We start from the raw sequence: 22,546 nt of genomic DNA, 5'->3' as shown, positions 1-22,546 counted from the left end.
ATTGGTGAGGGTGTGTCTTCAGGGGCTGAGGAGAAATTCCCATGTCCAGTTGTGCTGTACCAGCTCTCAGCTTTGTTCCTTCCCACATTTCCTACCTTGCTTTTCCTCCATGCCTGAGTAGTTCTCACAGTTTGGAGCACTCTGTAGCACAACTGAAGAGCTGCCCTTGGGGGAGAGTATTTCAAAGTTGTCTGCTAATCTCTCCTAGGAATAATAAACCTGAAACTAGAGCAGATTGTGAAAATTTATATTCTTTGAGAAGCAGATGTAACAAAATGCAAATCTCACTGCCTAGTATTGGTGCAATTAGCTTATAATCTTACTATTCCTTTTCAAGTCCCAATTCTGTCTGGTTTTCTTGCAGGTTTGCTGTGTTGTTCCTTCCATTCAGGTTGCAGTACAGCTGGCTGACAGATGAGGGGAATTGCATTTCTTTTTCTTTGACCAAACTGTATTAATTAAAATGCCTCCCACTGGGCTTGCAGTTTGCTGTAAGTAGCACTTATCATTAGCTTTTAAAAGCCAACAGGATCATGAACTTAATATTATTCTTTCTTAAATACTATATGATTTAAGGTGCACAGTACAACCTTGAGGCAGAACAGCAAACCCAGACATCCAGCTCTGGTTGTCCCACAAAAGAATGTTTCATTTTGTTGATGAAAACAAGGCTGTCCACTAGAAGAGGGAGAATCTTACTTTCTTTAATCAGTGTAGCAAGTTAATTTTTTGGCCAGAGCAATTAGAGGTGAAAATCAATACAGTCTTCACAGAGATATTCTTTTTTATGTATGCATGTGCATATATTGCTGAAGAATGGGTACCTGGCATGTTTTGTTCTGCCGAAATGCCACCCATCAACCCCCTATAGAAGCTCTGGCTGTTTCTGATTGATTTCCAACAAATGTTCAGCTGCCATAGACCTCAGGTATGTTTGCATTAAGCTCGTGTAACCAGTGCTTCTTGGTGAGCACTGCATTACTGAAATTGGTATTTAAACTGTGCCATAATGGACAAATTTCTGTGTCTAGTGTCTTGCCTGACTGATAATTTTCCATTAGACTGAGGTCATCCTGCTAACCTTCACTGGTTTCAAGGGGAAAAAAGGTTCATTTCAAACAGCAGCAGTAATTATATCTGCATGCCTGCTTGACTAATTTGATATTTAATTAAAGCAGAGTATTATGCTGGGGTAGCTGAGGTAAATGGCAGTTACATTTGCAAGACTGACATAATCATATTTTTCCCTTTTTTTTTCTTTTTAAGTTTTAAAGTGTTTCTTAGTATAGTATAGTATTTCTTTTTCATGTGATTAGCAGTATTTAACTATAGTCAGTCTGTTCAAGTATGCAACTGAGCTTTTGTTTCACATTTTAAATTGGACATGGAAAACATGTAGGCTTTTTTCCCCATTGAATTTCAAATTATCAGTAAGACAAAAATCAGTGCTTTCTGACAGTGAACCAGTCTGGCTTGTTCAGAACTTCTTAATTAATAATACCCATGTGGCTCAGAGGCTCAGCAGCTCTTAGACTTCTGAGAACAAATCCTGTATTCATTTGTTTTAATGGTAAGGAATCAGTAATCACAGGTCTTTACAGCACTTACTGACAGTGCTTTTTTGGTGTTCTTGGGCTTCTGACTTTCAGTGATTTTGAATTACTCCCCAGCCACCCTGGGAACTCACTGGTAACTCTTCACTCAGGAGTTTTGAAATGAAGAATTCCCCTTGGCTGTTATTGTTCCAGCTCCCTCAGAAAGCCACTCTGGTGGTTATGATGTGCACCTCCTGCTGACTTGATGAAAGTCCTTTTCTGTCACTGTGGATGTGGTCCAGGAGAGGTTTAACCCTCTACCCTGTCATACAGCTTCGTGATGCTCAAGCCCTCAGCACTATTGTCACATGCACTAATGAGCAATTTCCAACGCAGGTGTTGGGATTCAGTGTCTGGGATCTTTTTCTTTTTGAAAGCACCAAGATTATGAGACATTCTGGACATATTCCATATGTAGTTGATCTCAGCAGTCTGCTTTAAGCTCTCCTTTATGGATACTGTGCCATACTGAGGGGTTCCTCTGCAGCCTTTCAGGGTGTCCTTAGAGGATACCAGGACTTCAGATAACTGGAAGAAAAGTTAGAGGCAGGGATTCCCTTCCCATCAGGACAGCCTGTGCTGGAGAATTTGGTGACAGCTTGATTGTGCACGGATCTTTTACCCTGTTGGAGCAACAAGAATTTCTGCAGAATTGGGGAAGAAAGGGACCTGGGAGTCTATATTGCCAGGAAGCTGAACATGAGCCAGCAGTGTGCCCAGGTGGCCAAGAAGGCCAATGGCATCCTGGCCTGGATCAGGAACAGCGTGGCCAGCAGGTCCAGGGAAGGGATTCTGCCCCTGTGCTCAGCCCTGGTGAGGCCACACCTCGGGTCCTGTGTCCAGTTCTGGGCCCCTCAGTTCAGGAAGGAGATTGAGGTCCTGGAGCGGGTCCAAAGGAGGGCAACCAGGCTGGTGAAGGGACTCGAGCACAGACCCTATGAAGAGAGGCTGAGGGAGCTGGGGGTGTTCAGGCTGGTGAAGAGGCAGCTCAGGGGAGACCTCATTGCTGTCTACAACTCCCTGAAAGGAGGTTGGAGCCAGGGGGGGGGTTGGTCTCTTTTCCCAGACGACTTTCAAGAAGACAAGAGGGCACGGTCTTAAGTTGTGCCAGGGGAAGTTTAGGTTGGATATTAGAAAGGATTTCTTTACGGAGAGGGTGATCAGACATTGGAATGGGCTGCCCAGGGAAGTAGTGGATTCTCCATCCCTGGAGATATTTAAAAAGAGACTGGATGTGGCACTCAGTGCCATGGGCTGGGAACCGCAATGGTGGTTCAAGGGTTGGACTTGATGATCTCTGAGGTCCCTTCCAACCCAGCCAATTCTATGATTCTATGATTCTAAGTGATAAACTTGATTTGTTCCTTTTATCCAGAGGTGTCTTGTTCATGGGGTGGTTCTAAGTAAAAGCCACTCTTGTGAGAGGAATGTGTTTCTTGAAGGGGTCAGCCTGTAAGCTGTCCCACTTGCATTATTGCAGCTCCTTCTCTCCAGTTCTTGTAGTGAAGCCGTGGAAGATTATAAGAGAAATTCTATCCATTGACTTAGGGAAGAGGCTTATAGACACTGTGGAAGGGTGAGGGTTTTCTGTTTGCAGACTTCTCTTGTTCTTCAAAATCTACTAGCTGATCAGACATCTGCAAAATTTCTTGGCAGGTGAAAGAACTTAAATTTTATTAAACCCAGTGAGACTGAAGCTTCCGAGTTAAGCTAGAAAAGGTGTTTGAAATACAGACAAGTTGACTCTGATGTTTTGGTTTAAACAATAATGAATTATTTTTATGTGCCAAAAAGCTAATATTGTCGTTATTATAAGGTACTAAGGACATGGGTTTTAATGCAAATAACCTTAACAGTTGATCTACTTACACGAGTCTGTGTTTTGTGGGCCTCTGAGATGTCCCCTGCTTTGCTGAGACATGTTCAAGTACCACCAGTTGTATTCTGGACATTGCTGAGACATCCACCCAGGGCTTCTGCATCTGCATCTCCTGTCACAGCATGGAATTCAGGTGCTTTTTACTAGGCAGCAAGATTTTACATTTTACAGGGCCCTTCATAAAGGCAGATGCTATATGTAAATATATATAATTGAAATGGACTGCCCTAGTAAATGATCTTGTTAAATAGTTTTAAAAGACTTTGGCCTTTTCATTTAAAAGTGTGCCATGCACAGCGTGTTCTCCTTAGCAATTCTTTTTCTAGGCTAAGTCAGAATTTGACTTTCCTATTTGATCTTTCCTTTTTCCCTTACTCAAGAGAAGAAATCTTTGTTACAGTTTTCAAAATCCACTGCAGAATGGGACAACCAAAGTCACCCTTGAAGTGTCAGGCACAATGCCTGAAACACAGTCAGAGGAAACTCCAGGTGTGAGCTTGGTGTGAGCTCACTGTGGCCCTGATGAAGAACCTGTGTCTCAGGGGGTGAAATGCTGAAATATTATCATAGAATCATAGAATTGGCTGGGTTGGAAGGGACCTCAGAGATCATCGAGTCCAACCCTTGAACCACCGTTGCGGTTGCTACACCATGGCACTGAGTGCCACATCCAGTCTCTTTTTAAATATCTCCAGGGACGGAGAATCCACCACTTCCCTGGGCAGCCCATTCCAATGACGGATCACTCTTTCCGTAAAGAAATTCTTTCTAATATCTAACCTAAACTTCCCCTGGCACAACTTAAGTCCATGCCCTCTTGTCTTGTTGAAAGTTGTTTGGTAAAAGAGCCCAACCCCCCCCTGGCTCCAACCTCCTTTCAGGGAGTTGTAGAGAGTGATGAGGTCTCCCCTGAGCCGCCTCTTCTTTAGGCTGAACAACCCCAGTTCTCTCAGCCTCTCCTCGTAGGGTCTATGCTCGAGTCCCTTCACCAGCCTGGTTGCCCTCCTTTGGACCTGCTCCAGAACCTCGATATCCTTCCTGAACTGGGGGGCCGAGAACTGGACACAGTACTCAAGGTGTGGCCTCACGAGGGCTGAGTACAGGGCGTGATAATGGGGCAGCAGAGATGCTGAATATTCTTTGAGTTTACTACTGACAGCTATATAATAAAAATGTATTAGGGCAACACTAATTTTAAATTACAAAATGTACAGTGCTCCTCTATGGTACAGAACTAGTACTCTGCCTCGTTACTAAAAGGGATTCAAAGAACTTCTGATGTTTGGTGCTGTCTGAGGTAAAAGCACCATGCTTACAAAAATTAATTGGTTTGAAAAATTTTATTTTCAATTAGACTTGAATTGACAAGGTGCAAAATTAACTAAATGGCAATTAATTTCAGTAGTAATTATGTAGAAAATTCTAGCCATGTAGAAGATGAGAAGTGTGGCATAATTAGTTGTGGAGTTTTTTTATTGCTGTAATTACAGTGATGAATATGCATGAGGCTGTTTGGGCAAGGAAAGCACAGCAAGCAATTGTATTAATTAAACTTTTTAACTGGCTTAGTTAGGCAGGCTTTTCTTTGTTTTAATCTCTTCAAAACAGCTGGGAAACTCCCAAGGCAGGGTAGTTTGAAAATTACTTCTGAGGCTCTGTTTTTCCTGTGTAGAGGTCTCCCAGGTCATCTGTCACTCCAGAGTCATAGGTAACCATTATATTACAGTTTTCCAGCCGTTGAAATTGCTGTGAAAAGCTTGATTAAAGCAAGGTGCAATTTTTATTGTTTGTGTGTTTGAAATGTTCAGAGAGGAAGATGTGAGCATGAGGTGGGGGAACCATCCAGATCTTCAGTAATATGAAGCAAGAGTGAGTGCTAAACACAGAGATGCTGAGTCCTTAGCTCCCAGAGGTTTTTCTTATGAGGCCCTTATCTGCAGAAACAGAAAGCAGCTGAAACATGAAAGAAAAATTGTTTTTAAAGGCAGCTGGGAGTCATGGGGAGCATGAAGTGTGCATGTTTCATTTCAATATTTGGTATGGTTCCTTTAGTCTAGAATCCACTCTGGTTTTGTTATTTTTAAGATTGTTTCCTAATTTGTATTTAGTGAAGTTTTAAAGCTAATATGTAAGCATGTTAAACCAGTCTCCATTCCTGAATGAATGGATGCTGTAGCTTGTTAAAATACCACAGTGCCTGTGTACAGAAACACATCAGGGCTATTACAAAAGGTGCTTCCTTGAAGCTTTCCCCACGTTGTGTGGTTATTCCCCAGCACATATTCTATATGGTCACACAACTTTGGTTAAAATATATTCATGAAACATCTTTTCACCTATTTTCTTTCTGTGAAGTGAATCTTTAAATTACTCCATCTTTCCTCTTTTATCCTTGTCTCCTTTTGTTCTGGCCTGCCCAACAATCTAAAAATGAGTCACTGAGCTCAATTTTTATAATCCATGGCAACTGCAAGTACTTCAAGCATCTCTCCTTTTGTTCATCTTTTCTCAAGTCTAAATAAATCCTGCTTTTTTTTCTCTTGATACTTAAGCCCTCTTTCTCCATTCATCATTTTTGTTTCACATGCTGTACTCTCACCAACCTAATTCTGCCTGTCTACAAATAATCTGGTCAAATTAGGATGCCAGCATTTAAATGTGGCTTCCTTGGAGTTTTGTAGAGTCATGCACGTTACATTTAGTAATTTTGCTTGTGATAAGCCAGTTTTCTATTAATCTTCTTTACCACTGCTTTGCATTAGACCAAGATTCTATCAATCAATGTTCATTTTCATGTGACACATTAGCTAATTCAGTGCCTTTTAGCCTGTGCTTAGCTGTGCTAATCACTGTTATTTGCCTCCAGTCTTTCCATGCAGAATGTGACCAGAAGTATGCTACCAAGAATCTCTTCATTTGTCCTTGCATGCAGTAATTAACTTGACACAGTGATTAACAATTGATTCTTAGCTCTTAATACATATCCCAACATACACTTTTCTTTCTTACACTGCACACAAGTTTTTCATATCAAGAACTGCACAACTCAATGTGACTGGTCAGACAGGGACAAAGAGAAAAATAAATGTTTCCACAATCTCTGTGGGGGGAAAAAAAGGCAAAACTCCATACTCAGCAAGAATAAAATCTGGCATGCTCACATTCATTAGGCTGTCTTTGTCAGTGCTGAATAAACAGCCTTTCATCAACTGCAGCAATTTTCTTCGTTCAGTAATTAAAGATATATTTTACTTAATTTGTTTATATGAAAACTCGATGAAGTGAGATGAAAATTTTTATCGTGCGTATTTCAAACAGTGAAATGAAGGTTCTGGATAAAGTCCCAGGTACTGTAGTATCTTGATTTACTGTCTGAAATACTATAATTAATCAGTCCACAGAAGAAAGATGTCCAGGTTTCCTCTAGACATTAAAGGAGAAGATGAGCTCCTTTTTCCTTTATGAATGCATGGTTAGTTTCTAAGGCTTGTAGAATCTATAGATTTGTCAAGGAATTGTGAACTTCTGCTGAACTTGGCAGTAGGATGGGATCATGCAACAAGTGAGAGGAAATTCTTTTAAAAGAGGAGAGCCATCCTTGTTGTTAGAGGGTGGTTTTGGTCCTTTTTCTGTTTTATCTGAAGACAGGTTTGTCAGGTCATTTGGGGAACTATCCCAAATTTGGGGTTTATTGGGTGGTTTGGGTTATGTGGTTGGCAAGGATGGACGTTTGGGTGGGTTTTTTTGGACTGTAGGTGAGCATATATGCTCAGGACTATCAGACTGTATCAGAGTATATCCAAAGAGATGTCCAGACCATTGTTATCTTGAGGCAATATATTCCAGTGCTTCATTATCCCTGGCACTTGGCGAGCTGCATCTGACCCAGGAGCTGCAGATACAACTTAGGAAGGTGACAGTAAATGTTTGTGGTGCTTTGCCTTTGAGGATAAGAGGTTCTGATTCAGCCTGGCTGGCAGTTACTTAAAATTTGTAGGATTTTTTATTCTCCATAAAAACTTACAGGAACCCTCCTGAGGGCATAAAAGACTGACAGTCCCTGTAATAAAACCAGAGTGGTCAGGCACCTGGGAAGTGTCTGTGGTGCAAGATCTGTTATTTGCAACCCAAGCACAGTGCTAGGGATGGAGCCCAGGATGCTGCTCATTGCCACAGCTTTGGCAAGAGCACCAGGAGCTCATGTGTGCTGTGAGGACAATACAGTTTTTCTTTCTTTGAACCACATTCTTGCTTTATAAGTTTTTTCCACCCAGGAGTCCTTTAATAGTGCTGCTGTTAGAGATTCTGCAGAGCATTTTAAATGTAGTGAGGGGAAGGGGGTGATGGTAATAGAAGCCCCCAGAGCTTCCAGTGCATTAGACTCCTGTTCAATTTCCTGTCATAAAATGTTATGAGAACTGATGGGAACTTCTTGGTAGTCTCCTTGATGGTGACTCTGTGTTTTTGAGGAGAGACAAGCAGAAGTAACTGAGCCCCTCTGTTTAGGGGTGTACTTTATTAGGAGAAAATGAATCCATCAGGTACTGCCCCAGCGTTTGGGCAGTTTCTGTACTGGCTATGAATTAATCACATCACAGCACTGGTCTGCTTAGATCAATGCTGGAGTGATACAGAATTGCATCTGAGTAACACTTTCTTTTCCTCCTTGGCCTCCATTTAGCTGCCAAACCTGGACCTTTTGTTTCCCTGCAGGATTGCAAATTTTGGCTTTGCAGGTTTACATTGCTGCCAAATTAAGTTTAGAACTTCAGTTGGCATGGCTACTGCTAAGAGATTCTTAATTCTCTTTGCTCAGTTTGCTTTCCTTATTTGCATTTTTTTTAATGTTTAAACAGCTCTGTGTGAATTGCACAGAATAATTATCCTGCCCTGCAGAAGTTGAGAAGGAGGGTATGTTGATCTTCACTCTGATGGCTCAGTTTCTATTCAGCAGCTGCAGAGTTGAAAGCTCTGCTCCTTGAAGTGCAATCAGGATGGGGAGGAAGGCATGGGTAACACTCTCATTCTGATGCCCTCAATGAGATGTGCTGAGACTGCTGCTCCTTCTGCTGACTGATTTTGTCTTGAGGTTTATCCAAGTCTTGCTGGGTAGTTGTTGTCTCAGTTCAGTGTTCAGGGAAATCCAAAACCCCAGAGGATGGAATTGCTCTTTGTTACCTCCACCTTCCCAGGGGAAGATAGAAGGGGAATAAGGAAAAGAGACTTAAAGGCTGGAAGTTAAAACTGGAACAGGAAAGGGATCGTAGCATGGGGTAATAATGAAAAAATACAGCAATACTGTACAGACCTGATTGCAGTGGTTTCTGCTACAAGTGTCCAAAAGTCCCCTGGGAACAGCACTGACAGGAAAAATGTCAGGGCTCTTCCCAGCACCTGATGGAGTTGGACCCTGTAGACCTTGGGGCAAGCTGACCAGAGTGCATGGGTGTCTTGCCAAGACCACTGAGCATGGGAAGAAGGGAGCAGCATGGGGCAGACTTTTCCATGCTCCTGTCTTAGCTGGCTGCCCTAGGAACTCCTAGTACAAAAATAATGTGCAGAAGCACTTTTTTTTTTTTTTTTTACTCTTTCAGCTTCCAAGCTGCAGCTCTACTTTTTAATCAGTTGGAATTTAAATGTGTTGTTACAGTAGCATCTTTGTTGGAGATGGACTATGACTGGTGCTCATTAAGGCTACGGATGTCTGCTCAGATAATGTATTTCAAAAGCTTTCTCTCTGATGAACTGTGAAAAGCCAGGCTTGAGCAGTGGGATTGTGAAAGATAAAATAATAACCCCTCATCCCGGTGTCTGGAGGACTTAGTGCAGTTACTCTCAGATCTTTTGGAAAACTTTGAGACAGCAAATTTGTTCACAATCAATAAGAAAGCTCTTTGAGCACAAGCTGTGATGTTTCCTTTATTGGGCTGTTCCTACATTATTCACAAAGCTTTTTACTCTCCAAAAATCTCTCATCTGCAAATTCAGCATTAACCGGTTGGTAAAGTTCAGGAGGCATAAGGCATTGATAAACTTCTGGTGAATTTCCATTTAATAGCAGAGTAGACAGAACTTTTTAAACCTGTCAGGATAACACCTGCTTTTTCTGGAAAATGACTGAATTATTCAGAAATTCTGTGATGTGTAAACATTTGCTAAAAGTTACTAGAGCAGAACTAAAGAGTTATGACTTTTTCTTCCTAAACTGCATGTTCAGCTAAGATTTTTCAGGTGTTCTTATATCTTGCCTTCCCCATATTCCAATGTGCACAGTGTGGATAGATGTTCACCAGAGAGTCTCACCTAGGTACCTGCCATAGACAAAGTATGTATACCTTTATATATACATATATATATATATATATATACACAGTATACTCTGTATGCTCATCTTGGCTCTACAAAATCCAGAATGTTACCAAGGAGTTACCAAAAAGTTATAATAAATTTGTATGTAGAGACATAGTAAGATGAAGAAAAAGTTAAGATTTACTGTTCCAGCCTTCTGCAGTAGGAAATGAAGAAGTTGAATAGATAGTTCTCTTGGAATTATGTGGATTTTGGAGGTCAAGGGGTTGGGTTTTATTTTTATTTTCTCCTCAGCCTCTTGTTTTTCTTGAGTTAGATAATGTCTTGTATCAGAACAGTGTTGTTCTAGTTGAGGCTATAAGGCTTTACAGCCTGCACAGAAACAGAAATTCTCCCCCAAAAAAGAAATCAGTTCTCCAAGGGTGTGTGACCCTGTGACCAGGGAGCTGAGAGGGGCTCAGGGAGCTCAGTTCTGTGGTGCTGGCACTGGCCTCAGGTGCAGCAGCCGTACCAGTGCCATGCTGCTTCTCTGAGCCTCTTCTCTCCCTTCTATTTTGTTGCCTTTTATTGTGTTTTTTCACAACATTCGCATCCATTCAGATGTTATCTAAATGTTATCTAAAGCAATTATTCCATTGCCTTTTTGCTTCTTTGTGCCCCTCAGTGCCTCTCTATAATTAACTGGTGTCTGAAACCCCTCCTCTGCTCTGGTCCCCTTATCTTCTCAGCATCTCTGATAGTGCTGATAAGGGTTGTGCATCTGCTCCTGCTCCATGCCACTTCCAACTTCACCATTTCCATATCAAATTGAAGCTTACCTGTGGGACCTTTCATGACCTAAGCCCAGCTCATGTTTTTCTTTTCCTCATCATGCTCTATCCTAACCTGGTGGTTTTTGTTTGGCTTGGGGCCTTTGTTTTGTTTTTACTACTCACTTCTTTCACTTCACTCTTTGCTTTTAGACTTTCCCATATCTTACTGGTATCACATCTTTGAGGTTTACCTCACTGTTTTTGCTGTTCCAATGCACTTTCTTTTGAATTTTTCCCAGCAGGATGTCTTCTGATGACAAATATCCAAGTAGCCACCCTTTACTGAGCACCTATTAGTGTTTTCTCCCATATTTACTTTAAACTTTTAGATCTGTGGAGCACAGGATGTGGTTTATGCCTTTTTTTTTTAAACTCCAAGTGAACCTTGACTGCACAGCAAAACATCATTAAAAGTAAAGATCAAGCCTTTTAAATCCCTGGGTACTGCTGAGATACTGTGTTTAGGCTTCAGGTCAGGTGTCCCACCTCTGGAAACAAAAAGTTAGGACTGATAGGTAGGGATGTGGGACAGAGTCCCATGATAGCACTCGTGCTTCCTACTAATGTATGGTGTGTATTTCCCTCCTCCTCAGTCTGTGTCTCCCTAGTAATTTATCAGTGGGTAAGGATGGGTTGATAGGCAGCCAGTCCATGATTTGGATGGTTATGCTTTATAATGAGCTAATTTTCCACAACCCAGAGAAAAAAGGAGAACTTGCTTACATCACCCACTAGCAGGAAACACGGCAGAGGTTTAGAGCAGTTTTATTTTGAAACAAATCTCAGTCTCCCCTTTCCTTTTGCCTTGCAGAGGCAGGCAGCGGGCAGGATTACATCACCTCAGAGAACCAGCTGCTTTACTACCCCAGCATCACCTATGCTATTGTTGGGAGCTCTGTCATCTTTGTCCTGGTGGTGGCCTTCTTTGCCTTAGTCCTGCACCACCAAAGGAAACGCAACAACCTCATCACCCTGCCAGTGCACAGGCTGCACCACCCCGTCCTCCTCTCCCGACTGGTGGTCCTCGACCACCCTCACCACTGCAGTGTCACCTACAACGTCAACAATGGCATCCAGTACATGGCCAACCACCCCTACCACAGCTCGGGGGACATGGACTCTCCACCATCCTACTCAGAGGCTGTGCTGGAGCAGAGGTATGTGCAGCAGTGACCCTGGGGCTGGCTGGCTGCAGCTCTGTGCTGGTTTGTGGCTCTGCTCCCCATCCATCCTCATCACTGCTCTTGGCACAAGTACAGCTCTGCTGTTCTGGACATAGGGACAAATTCAGGCAAATCTGAGCTGCTGCATATGAAAAAGTCATAGCCTTCAGAGCACTTTACTAGTATGAAAGGGATTAAAGGTAAGCCTAAGTCATGCTTTTATAGCATGTGTTGTTAGCAGCAGAGGTTTTGGGGATGGCAGGAGAGTGCAAAGAAATGTGTCACTTGTCTGCTATTGATATTCTGTGTCAGTCTGCAGTCAAGATGTGAAAATTGCATTTGGAGCTAGGTTGTAGCATTTCAAAATGAATTACCCTGGTCATATTTGGTAAGTATATAAAGGTAAGAGGTCTTCAAGCCTTGCATAAAAAATTGCACCGTTTTCCATTTAGCAATAGAAGAAAAGAACAGGTCTCTGAAATGGAAAGCTCTGTTCTGATTTTAAATATCTGAAAGGGCCTTGAAACATTGGGGGTGAGCATAGTTTGGATTAGATGATTTTGTAGTTATGACACTGATTTATTTGAAGGTAGTTAACCTCCATTTTAACCCCTGTCTGTAAAGTCTGTCTTCATCAAAAGCCCTGGACTGATGTGCTCTGCACATACAAAGGGCATGGTAGGGGCTTGAATGATTCAGATTGTTACTGTAACCCTGGTGGTATTTTTTAGCAGCTGTGGGATCTAACTTCTGCATTTGGCTGCAGGTCTCCAGTCTTAATGCTGACATTTCTAGGAGTGACAGCTTTTTATTAGTAAGGACAACTAATGAGTGGCTGTCCAGATTGTGATAACTTCTCACCTGGGTGATACAAACTGTCAGCAATTGCAGAGCTAATTCTCAGAACCCATAATCAATCTGTTCAACCCTGCAGTCTCTTGTTTACAGGGAGAACCAAAACCAGTTTTCCTGAACCCAGTACTCTATACTTACTTACCAGTTTCTTTGCATGTGATATCAAGACAGAAAGAGTTTTGTCATGTGGGGAATTCCATTTGCTATTTATTTGTAGACCATAAGCCAATAATCTCTGACACTTCATGGAGGTTTCCTCAGAGCTTTCTTGTGTTCTTATCATTATCCATAGGTGTGCATCCATTATTTACCTTATTGCTTTTAAATCACTTTCTCTGGTTGTGTAAATGTTACACAGGAAACGTCCTTACCTCTTGCAGCTGCCTTTAGCATAAGCCAAGCTTTGTTGGAAGTGCATTCCCATGAAAATTGGGGTTAGAGTGTTAAACTGGATGTAATTAGCTGGTTTGCATCTTGACCAGAAACTTTGGTGCCCAGTGGTGGTATGGATGTTTGGGAATGATCTGAATAATGTAGGCATGTCTGAGATCTCCTGATATACATCATATATGTATCATCATGGAAAAGCTATGAAATACAGTTTGTTGGGGTTTTTTTTTCATAATTGGTAAACTTTGTACATTCTTCTGTACCACTGTTTTCTATAGCCTCCTAATATGCTCTGTATCTTCCAGCAGACCACCTTGGTTTGACCTTCCTCCACCACCTTATTGCTCTGAATCTGAATCCCCTGATCAGCCAGACCTTCCACCTTACCAACCTCCAGCAGGAACCTTGCTCACCAGAGAAGCCCCTGTGGCAGGGGCCAGCAGCTGTACCAGAGACAGCTCTTACAGCTTGGATGGCCACAGAACTCTTCTGGAGAGGACAGCAGCTGAGAGCAGTTCTCTGGGCAGCCAGACTGCTGAAAGAGAAGTGTGACTGCTCCTGAGCTTCAGCTGGGCAGGAGGGCATTTCATCTGCAAGGCTGGATGGATGAGTCTGCCTGGGCCTATAGATGGCAGGAGAACACAGGATTAAATGACAGCTTGCTTTGAATCCACACCAAGTTAATATTTGAATTAACCATTGTGGGATCACCAAAGACAGAGCTGTGAGAGCTAAACCTAGAGTCACATCAGCTCTCCACAGTATTACCGTGAGCAAGTTCTGGTTCAGAGTAGCAAGAGGAACATCAGTGCAGTGTCAAAGAAGAGATGTGACTTGTTTCCTGGATTGTTTTACTGTATATGGATGTATATATGTGCACATATAATATATACAGACGTTGTTGACCAACAGTGTACTGGAAGGACTCTTGTTCTCAGACTGCCTCCCATCCTGTTACTCTCTGAGCTGTTCCTGCTCCCTGCCTGCTGTCGTCACTGAAACACGAGTGGCAGTCTTCCTCTTGGATGTCTGGTGCCCACTACCATCCCTCTTGGCAGTGAACAAATTCCAGAAAATGTCCTATTTGACCCTTCTTTTCACAATCTGGTACATTCTCACCGTTAACATAATTTTCAGAGTTTAAGCTTGTGAGGATACAACTCTTTTAGTAAGCAAGCAAAAGTTTTTTCCCAGATGCCAATATCTGGGCCAAGTGTGCATGGTTTTTCTCAGGAATACCACAAAGGTTGTCTTATCTGACAGATTTTAAGGCTGAGTACAGAAGCTCCCCAACAAACCAGCACAAGACTTCTTTTCAGGCATGGCAAAACACCATAACTCCAGGTGTTCCTTTTTAAAAAACAACAACAACAAAAGTCCCACAAAACCAAAACACAACCAAACAACAAAACAATTAAAAAATCAACAACAAAAAAGCCTCCAAACTGTTTCAGCTAAGTCTTGGAACTTCAAAACCAGCCTAAGATGAACATTCCCCATGGAAAGCTGTAGGGTCAATGATCAGTTTGTTCTATTGGTAAAATAACAAAGCAGGTTATGTACTAAAAGGAGCTGGGCTTGTTAGCCCTGTCCTCCACATGTTTCTGTACATGGATGGATACACAGGTTAATTAAGTCCTGTCTGTTTGTATGTAAGTGGTGCATTGCATAGGTTTAGTTCTGCTGCACCAGTAGAAGTCTAAAATGCCAAAGTTTCACTTCTCACTGTTTTTTACGGAGTTCGCCATTATTTATGTTCATTTGGTTGAAATTCTCACTTCTGCAGAAAACCAGAATTATTTGTCTGCTTTGTCCTAACTCTTGGGATGGGCTCCTGTGAAGTTTCAGTGCACGGTGTTGAATCACCCCTGTGAAAGCATCTTGGAGATAAAGGTGTTCAGAGTGGTAAGAGAGAAGGTGAGCTGTGAGTTTAAATGCCACTGCAGTGCTTGTGCTCAGGGTACAGAAACCAATGCAGTGCCTTCCTCTTGTCCAGAGGAAAAGTGGCCTTGAAAAATTACTTGTATCTGTCTCTCAAACACATTTCTCACTCTTTCTTCCATGTAATGAGCAGTGTCAGTAAGCAGACTTTGCTGTTTAATGGCAATGGAGAAAGAAAGCTGACTGCCCACACCTTCTGCTTTCTTCTTCCCCATCTTTCTAAGGTAATTTATTTCACCTAATGTTAGATGCTGAGAACCCAAGGCTGTGTAAGCTTGAGAGTAAGTCTGAGTGACTCAAGTACAGTATCAGTACCTGATTTTTTTTGTTTGGTTGGTTGGTTGTTGGGTTTTTTGTTTCTGTTTTTTTTTCCCAACTCTGGAGTCTGCTCTCCTGGTATGTTGGAGGCAGGGGTCACATGGATTCAGCAGCACATCTCATCATGAAAGGAAATTGTGTCCAGTGTGACTTAGCTGGCATGGATACATCATGCAGGGCTTCCACAAGGGACTACATTTTCCCATGTGTGTTCTGTGATACCACAGTGTGTGCAAATCAAATATTGTTTGCCTTTGGCATCTAAAAAGCATTGCCTTGTATTGTGAAGAAGTAGGAAAAGCTCCTTCTTCTGCCTTCAGCCTTCCATCACTGTCCAGTATGTACATATATATATATATATATATATACTAAAAAAAAAGATACTCTTTCAGGTTGTATATATTCAAGTAACTTTTGCATTAAGATAATCCGTACCAACTTTACAAAAAAAAAAAAAAAAAAAAAAAATGGTGTGACATTTTCCCTTCCAGCTAAGGGTGTATTTATCTTTGTATAGGAATCTTAGTTTTTGAGAACACATTACAAAAGGAGATTGTGCCTTTCTGATTGAATTGGGACTTGGGAGGCTGTTAACTACATTTCAGGGTATTGATAAATATGATTATCTAGACATCCAAAAAGGAAACAAGTCTTGTCTTCCTCTTTATTGTCACTTATGGGGACCACTGAACTCTGCAAAGTCCAGAAGTTCAGTATCATGTTCCTCACAGGTGTGCTAAAGGGGAGGGGGGGTTTCTTACTCCAGTTTTCTGGGTTGTAGAACAGATTTCATAGTTCATTTCTTTGTGAACTGCTGCAGTATCACACATTAATTGGTTGCAACATCTCACTTCTAATAGTGTTAAACCAGCATTATTCTGCATTATTCAGTGAAATCTTTGGTGAAGGCTGGTAGCAGCAACCACACTGAAATTTAATATTTCACTGAAAAAGCCTGCAGCTTGTAAGGCTGAAGTTAAATGGTAATGAAATACTATGTGGTAGGGTTTCTCTTCAGTAGCTGGTAGAATTGGAATTGTTCTGTTGGTTGCAATTACTCTTAACCTTTTAGTTTGAAGTTAATCCTCCAAGAGCCTTTGTTTATTCTTACAAAAGTAAAGCTGATTTAAGTTTTCTTCCAGAGCCAAATTCTGATTCCACATCTCTATTGAATGGTGACCACTGTAATGAATACTCCTCCTTAGCACCAGTATTAATGATTTTTATTCCAGCAAAATAATTTGAAGAAGTGACTGCTTGAAGTAAAGGAAGGAATGTGGATTAGCCTGTTGGAAATAAGATGTAGGGTTTTGAAAAATAAGTAAACCAATAAATAAACTTCAGGAGTTTTGAGTGTCTATAACCTTTGCAGAATCTGAGTGCTGTGTATTTAAAATGAGGCCATTAGTAAACCTGCTCAATAATAATCTGAGATTCCTTGTAAGGAATTCCTTGTAATTGCAGTTTCCTCTCTGGTATTGTGCTAATGAAAACTGGCAGCTAAGCATGTAAAAGAGAGCCTGTGAATAGTTTTCTGACTTACATGGCATCACTGCACTGCAGTTTTTAAATAACTGCATTCATTCTTCCTCTCCTTTTAAGTCAAATCAGTTTTATTTACACTGCTTTGATACAGGTAGTAGGGCCCTTGTGATAGATTTAGGAGCTGGGTGGAGGAAAGATGATTACCTTCGTTTTAATTTATGCTACAGCTTATTAATCTTGTGCTCTTGACTTTTTAGACATCTTAGCAAAGACAAATGGTTTTAATAGATAAGAAAAACTATTAATAATGAAAAGCAGAGGAACACTGATACTGAATTTAATTTTTAATGAGTATTTAAAACTGTATAAATCAAGAGAGAATTTAATGTTTTTTTTTAACATGATCATCAGATAACAAGTCTGTTTTTAACTGTTGCTTGTCTGAAGCTACTTTACATATAATGCCTGGAAATAAAATGGGGTGCTCTGCTTGCAGGTCACACTAGATCTGAAGTATTTTTTAATACAAGGCTATATTGAACCTGTGGACTACAATAGGTGGCAGCAGAAAGAATTCTAATACCATGCTGGGTTATGCCTGAATGTGTCCCAGTAGAGGACTGACTGTGGCCTTTATTTGGACTTTTTTTCTGATTTGATGGATTTTGTCAACCTAAAATGAACACATGATGTAAGAGCTTTAAGGGAGGTTGTTTGTTGAAACCCAATCTTTTTTCCAACTTTTGTAAACTGGAAATCTTCACAAGTTTATTCTGTATTCCTGAATAAAGCTAGTGTTTCAATACTGTTCAGAAGTGAGAATGTCTCCTGTCTGATGGTCTCAGATGTTTTAGATTTATTTCTTCCACCTTCATGTTCAATGTTAAGTTTTGCTAAATCTTTATGGGTTTAAAACATGTTTTTAAAAGGAAGTGACACTGGAAACCCACATGAACATGTGTATATAAAAGTAATACTCATATATATATGTATCCATATTCATACAAACGAAAATTGCTTTAATTCATGATTTCTCCCTGTCATAGGAGGGACTTATTTCAGCTCATCTTGCTGAGGCAAGCATTTCTGTGGCCTTCCTGAAGAGCCAGGCTAGGATAGGAGCAGTTTTCAGGAATGTTTCTTCCTGGCCTCCAAGGGCATTTGATCCCTGCCCTGGATCACAAGGAGCAGCATCTGCAGGACCCAGGAGGAGAGTGGGGCACAGGGATCACAAACACTGCTGCTGAGAGCACAGAGCCACAGGGAAAGGGGGTGCCTTGGGTAGGGGTGAGAAGCAGTCAGCTGAAAACTCACATCCAGACTGGGAAAAATTTTATTTTGTAAAAAAAGAAAAAAATGTTACACTAGGCTGCAACTTCTGAGAGCTGTTAAGTAGTGAGTACTTCATTCCTTGCTGCTGGAACTTCTACCCTTGAGTATTCATTTGTTTGCAACAGCAGAGAGTTGGTCCCTGATCCTTCCCAGCCCTTCTAACATTGTGTCCAGGGTTTCTTTGCTCAGTTCCACAGTCAGTGCAGAAACAACAGGGCTGTTTCCACATAAGGCAACATCTTCCTGGATCTGAAAATGGGAATGCAGATGTTAGCTGAATGAAATGCTCATTCACATCATTTCCAGTACCATTACAAAGGTCAGTTTTTAACAGATAAAGAAAAATGGTTTCAATTTGGTATCCAACTCCATCCTGGAGTGCCATGGCCCATTTTCTGAGCTGTGTGCCTCACAGTGAGGTGAGCTCCCACAGACAGAGGGGAAGTCAGCATGTACTGCCAGAAGTCTGGAGACATTCAGAAGTGACTTGTGGCAGAAAGACATAGCCAAGAGCATCTCAGCAGATACGGCACAGGATATTTAACCCCATCCCACACACAGAGATTTTGTTCCTCTCTGAAACCCACCCATCCCATTTTTACTGGCTGGGGGCACCCAGAGCTCTGCAGAATAAAGACAGTAAGTTTAGTTATGTTCAAGTGATAGCTGTGGCCAGTGAATGAAGTTATTTGTAATCAAAAGTAATTTCTCAACTAAAATTTCATCACTGAAACATGTTAATGTGTGGCTTAAAATTAAAGGACAATATCTTCTTTCTGTAGAGAACAATGGTGACTAGGAGCAAACAGCAAGCGCCAGATACACATCTGAACTGTTTTGTACCACCACTGGTGAGTCAGGTGTTGGACTTCATTATTTTGAGCCCATATCCTTTACAGCTATTGACATTACCTGTAACTGAAGAAGGCAAGTAGGGACTGCTATTTTGCTTATGCTGTCTGAAGATGTCTTGATATCCACCCTCCAGTCCATGTCAACCAGGCGAGGCAGGGAGACTGGGAGATGAAAACAATGTGTCTGTTGGGCCTGGCAGTACAGGGTGACCCCACACCCTACAGCCTGTGGCTACCACCATCTACCTACTGTCCACTTCTAGCTCTAGGAACTGTACAGCTCCACTGGTACTATGTGGTTTCACAGCATTTTTACTCTGCAATAAGCCACGTTGCAAAAAGAGGTTATGATGCCTTATTCTAAGCTCTAAGCTCAAATGACCTCAGGAAAAGTGTAGTGCATCAAGATGTGCACTGCTACTTACTCTGACTTGCTTGTGCTTCATTTCTCCAAGCAGAGCTGTGAAAAGGTAGAGAAGAGAAAAACGGTATCAACAGTGCTTTGGAAAAAAGAAAAAGGTAGAGAAAGCACTCAGAAGGAGTTGTGAGGATAAATGGGGCTTTGCATTATGTGCATGAGGCTTGCACCCGTTCCAAAAGTCTTGGGAAAACCCACTGTGGCCATGGCTCATGGCTGTGTTCTGTTTGGCACTGCACTCAGAAGTCAGACTGTGTTCAAGCAGCTCATCCCAGTCCGGGGGATGATGCCCAAAGCACACAAAAAATTCATGGAAACAAGAATAGGAACTTCTGTGCCTGATACCCATATATCAATCACGATACACAGGCTGGAAGCAAAGGGCAGGTGGGGTGCACTCACATATTCTCCAAGATTATCTTGGTCAGAAGGTTTTTCAGATTTTGGTGGAAGTTTTCTGGAAAGAGAGCAAGGATATCTTCTGCCCTTGTGAAGCCACGGTACACAACGTGCCTGGTGAGGCTGTGCAGAGCTGCTCCCAGCTGCGGGAAAGGAAGGGAGGAAAGGGACTGCGTCCCTGAGTTGAATAGGACACAGGGAGAGACATTGTGTGGAAGGGGGCGAACACTCCAAGGACCGCCCGGCATCCTCAGCCACGGCCACCTCACACGTTTCCCTTTAAATCCTCCCCGGGCCGCACCGGGGACTCTCCCCGACCCACGGCCCGGTCCCTCGGTGCCCCGTGTCCCCGCACACCCTCCCCGAGTCCCGCGGCCCCTCTCCTTCCCTCCCTCCGTCCCGCAGAGGAAGGCCCCGGGCAGGTCCCGTCCCTTCGCTCCGGGAAGCACCGCGCAGAGCCCCTCCCGCACGGCCCTACCTTCTCCGCTTCCTCGGGGCCGGCGGCGAGGCCGGGGCAGAGGCGCAGCGTCAGGGGGCCGAGGTCTCCGGGCTGGCTGGAGAAACACTCCCGGCACAGCTGCCGCACCGCCTCCTTCGAGGGAGCCTGCCGGGGGACAGCGAGGGGCGATCAGACGCGGCTCGGGAGGGACGGTCCGCGTCCCCCAGCTGTCCCCGTCTCCCGGCTGTCCCCGTCCCGTTTACCTTCAGCAGGCTGTGGAGGGCGGCGAACTCCCCGTCCCGCACCGCCGCCATCTTGGCGCTGTCACCCGAGCCGCTGGCGGGGCCTCTCGCACCGCGCCGCCGCCATCTTGGAGCGGCCAGGGGGTGCGGGCGGGGCCGGGGGCGGAGGCTGCGGTGCTGCCGCGGGAGGGACCGAGGACTCCAGCACCGCCCGGAGCCCCAGGGGAGGGTCGGCCCCCGGTGGTGCTTGGCACACCCGGGAGTGCTGAGCCGGGCGGTCAGAGCCGTGCCGTGCAGCGGGACCCCCGAATCGGGGTGCGTTTTCCTGCTGTGTAGCGACCCGACCCAGGCACAGAGCTGAGCTATTTCTCCAGTTCTGCACAGAAAGGGCTGCCAGGTGCTAACCCACTAAGCTAGCACACCCCATTCAGAAAGTTATGGCACATTTATCCGTTTATCAATCGTCAGGAGCCGGCCGTGTTGCTCTTTCTGGTCATTTCTCAGTGTCTCGGTTGCACTCCTGCTCAGAGCACATTACATTGGCCTTTTAAATCAAGGTGCACGTTCAGGATTGGTCTCAGTTCTGCAGCAATTCCTTGAGTCAGTGTTCTCCGTCTCCCTCCAGCTCTCAGTTCCCGCTGAGCTCTGCCCTGGGGGCACAGCGTCTCCTTTGTTCTCTGCTCAGGAGATCAATGGTGACCGAGCTGTCAGCCCAAGCCCTCTCATTTCCCTCTCATCCCTGTAACTCCCCAGGGCTGTTACAAAGGCCCTGACCAGATCCTGCTGTGCCTCGGCAATTCCTTTGTAATATAAAACAGCAGGGGCTGGAGTAAGCCCTGACATCTGCCCTTGCCCTCCTGATCACACAAGGAGGCACGACCTTCTGCTGGTGGTCTGGTAAGGCAACTAATACGGAGGCAGCACCCAGCACTGCCGAGAGGGCTATAAAGGGCTGGGAGGAGCGGCACACCCCGCTGCTGGTGGTCTCAGGTGAGACCAATCATCAGCTGATAAGGGAACGGCACCCAGCACCGCTGAGAGGGATATAAAGGGCTGTGAGGAGCTGCCCTATCTTCTCCTAGTGGTCTAATAAGGCAGCTGATAAGGGGGTGGCACCCAGCACTTCCCATAGGGGTAGAAAGGACTGCGAGGACACAGCACTGCTGGGAGTGTGATCAGACATTGGAATGGGCTGCCCAGGGAAGTAGTGGATTCTCTATCCCTGGAGATATTTAAAAAGAGACTGGATGTGGCACTCAGTGCCATGGTCTGGGAGCTGCGGCGGGAGTGGATCAAGGGTTGGACTTGATGATCTCAGAGGTCCCTTCCAACCCAGACAATTCTATGATTCTATGATCTGCTGTTTTGCTGTCAATGTAAATCCCAATGCTGAATTGGGTTGTAAATGGTCTCTTTTCAGCCAGCGGGAACTGAAGGCAAAAAAATGATCATGGAACTTCTGAAATGATCTGGACTGCTATCATAGCAAACTGTGTGGATCTTCTGCTTCGTAAGGGATTTCAGTAAGTCCTCTTTTTTGAGAGAGAGAGAGAAAAATTGCCTTCTCTTTGCTGTGTGTAATTCCCAGCACATCTGGGCATCAGTAATCCATGATCTTTCCCTATTCTCACTTATGTTTGTGTCTTGTAAATTGAATAATATGTGGTAGGAAATGCAGATATTTAAATGCTGTTTGCATTGGGCTTTACAAGCTTGGCAGAGGAAAGGGCTTCCTCTTGCACAGGAACTGATTTCCCCCTGCAATGCTGTGAGAAGCCTTTAAAGAGCAGAAGAATGCAAGGGCAGAGAATTTGTTTTCCATGATTTTTCATTAAGAACAGGAAACTAGGCTCTGGGAGAAATACTTTGTGCCTCTTGAAATTAATTAGTATGATTGATTTGTTTGGAGAGGTGCCATGTGTTTCTGCTGCTTTCTCCAGCACTGTGTCACCAGCTTATCTAACCCAGTGCAGGCAGCATCCACAGCAGGGCTGGGAGTCTGCTGTGTGAGGTCCTGTTCATGAGGAGGACTTCCTGGGAGAGCTGGCATGATGCTGGGTTTGGGTGGCAGGATCAAGTGAGAGCATTTTCTGTGCATGGATGAGGCTCCAGGCC

General features: G+C 43.5%; 2 protein-coding genes across 4 annotated transcripts in view; one reads left to right on the top strand and one right to left on the bottom strand.

Moving 5' to 3' along the window:
* Positions 1-14,379, top strand: part of LDLRAD3 (low density lipoprotein receptor class A domain containing 3) — a 35,956-nt gene extending 21,577 nt beyond the window's left edge. For 2 of the 3 annotated variants that reach the window (XM_030452306.1, XM_030452305.1), the window contains exons 5-6: positions 11,407-11,752; positions 13,312-14,379. In XM_030452306.1, coding sequence (XP_030308166.1) covers positions 11,407-11,752; positions 13,312-13,555 — 590 coding nt within the window. In that variant the 3' untranslated portion in view covers positions 13,556-14,379. Of the gene's footprint in view, positions 1-11,406; positions 11,753-13,308 lie in introns of all 3 variants that reach the window. The other variant, XM_030452304.1, reaches the window with a different exon arrangement.
* A 3,369-nt stretch (positions 14,380-17,748) lies between these two features.
* Positions 17,749-20,611, bottom strand: COMMD9 (COMM domain containing 9). Its single transcript, XM_030452307.1, has 6 exons — positions 20,453-20,611; positions 20,229-20,354; positions 19,754-19,893; positions 19,359-19,393; positions 18,992-19,095; positions 17,749-18,328 (listed from the first exon to the last, which is right to left on the bottom strand). Exons 1-6 carry the CDS (start codon positions 20,501-20,503, stop codon positions 18,188-18,190), a joined length of 597 nt encoding a protein of 198 aa, XP_030308167.1. The 5' UTR covers positions 20,504-20,611; the 3' UTR covers positions 17,749-18,187.
* Positions 20,612-22,546: the final 1,935 nt, after the last annotated feature.

This window comes from Calypte anna, chromosome 5A (genome assembly GCF_003957555.1).
Source record: "Calypte anna isolate BGI_N300 chromosome 5A, bCalAnn1_v1.p, whole genome shotgun sequence".
Lineage (NCBI taxonomy): Eukaryota > Metazoa > Chordata > Aves > Apodiformes > Trochilidae > Calypte > Calypte anna.
Note: the sequence above shows the minus strand (reverse complement) of the source record. Positions and strands in the feature narration are given on the sequence as shown.

Bases quoted from the DNA above. Each gene is read 5' to 3' on its own strand.
- COMMD9 (XM_030452307.1), bottom strand. From the start codon at position 20,503: ATGGCGGCGGTGCGGGACGGGGAGTTCGCCGCCCTCCACAGCCTGCTG. The intron at 20,355-20,452 runs GTAAACGGGACG...GTCCCCCGGCAG, and splicing joins CCCTCCACAGCCTGCTGAAG to GCTCCCTCGAAGGAGGCGGT. The intron at 19,894-20,228 runs GTAGGGCCGTGC...CCTTTCCCGCAG, and splicing joins GCCCCGAGGAAGCGGAGAAG to CTGGGAGCAGCTCTGCACAG.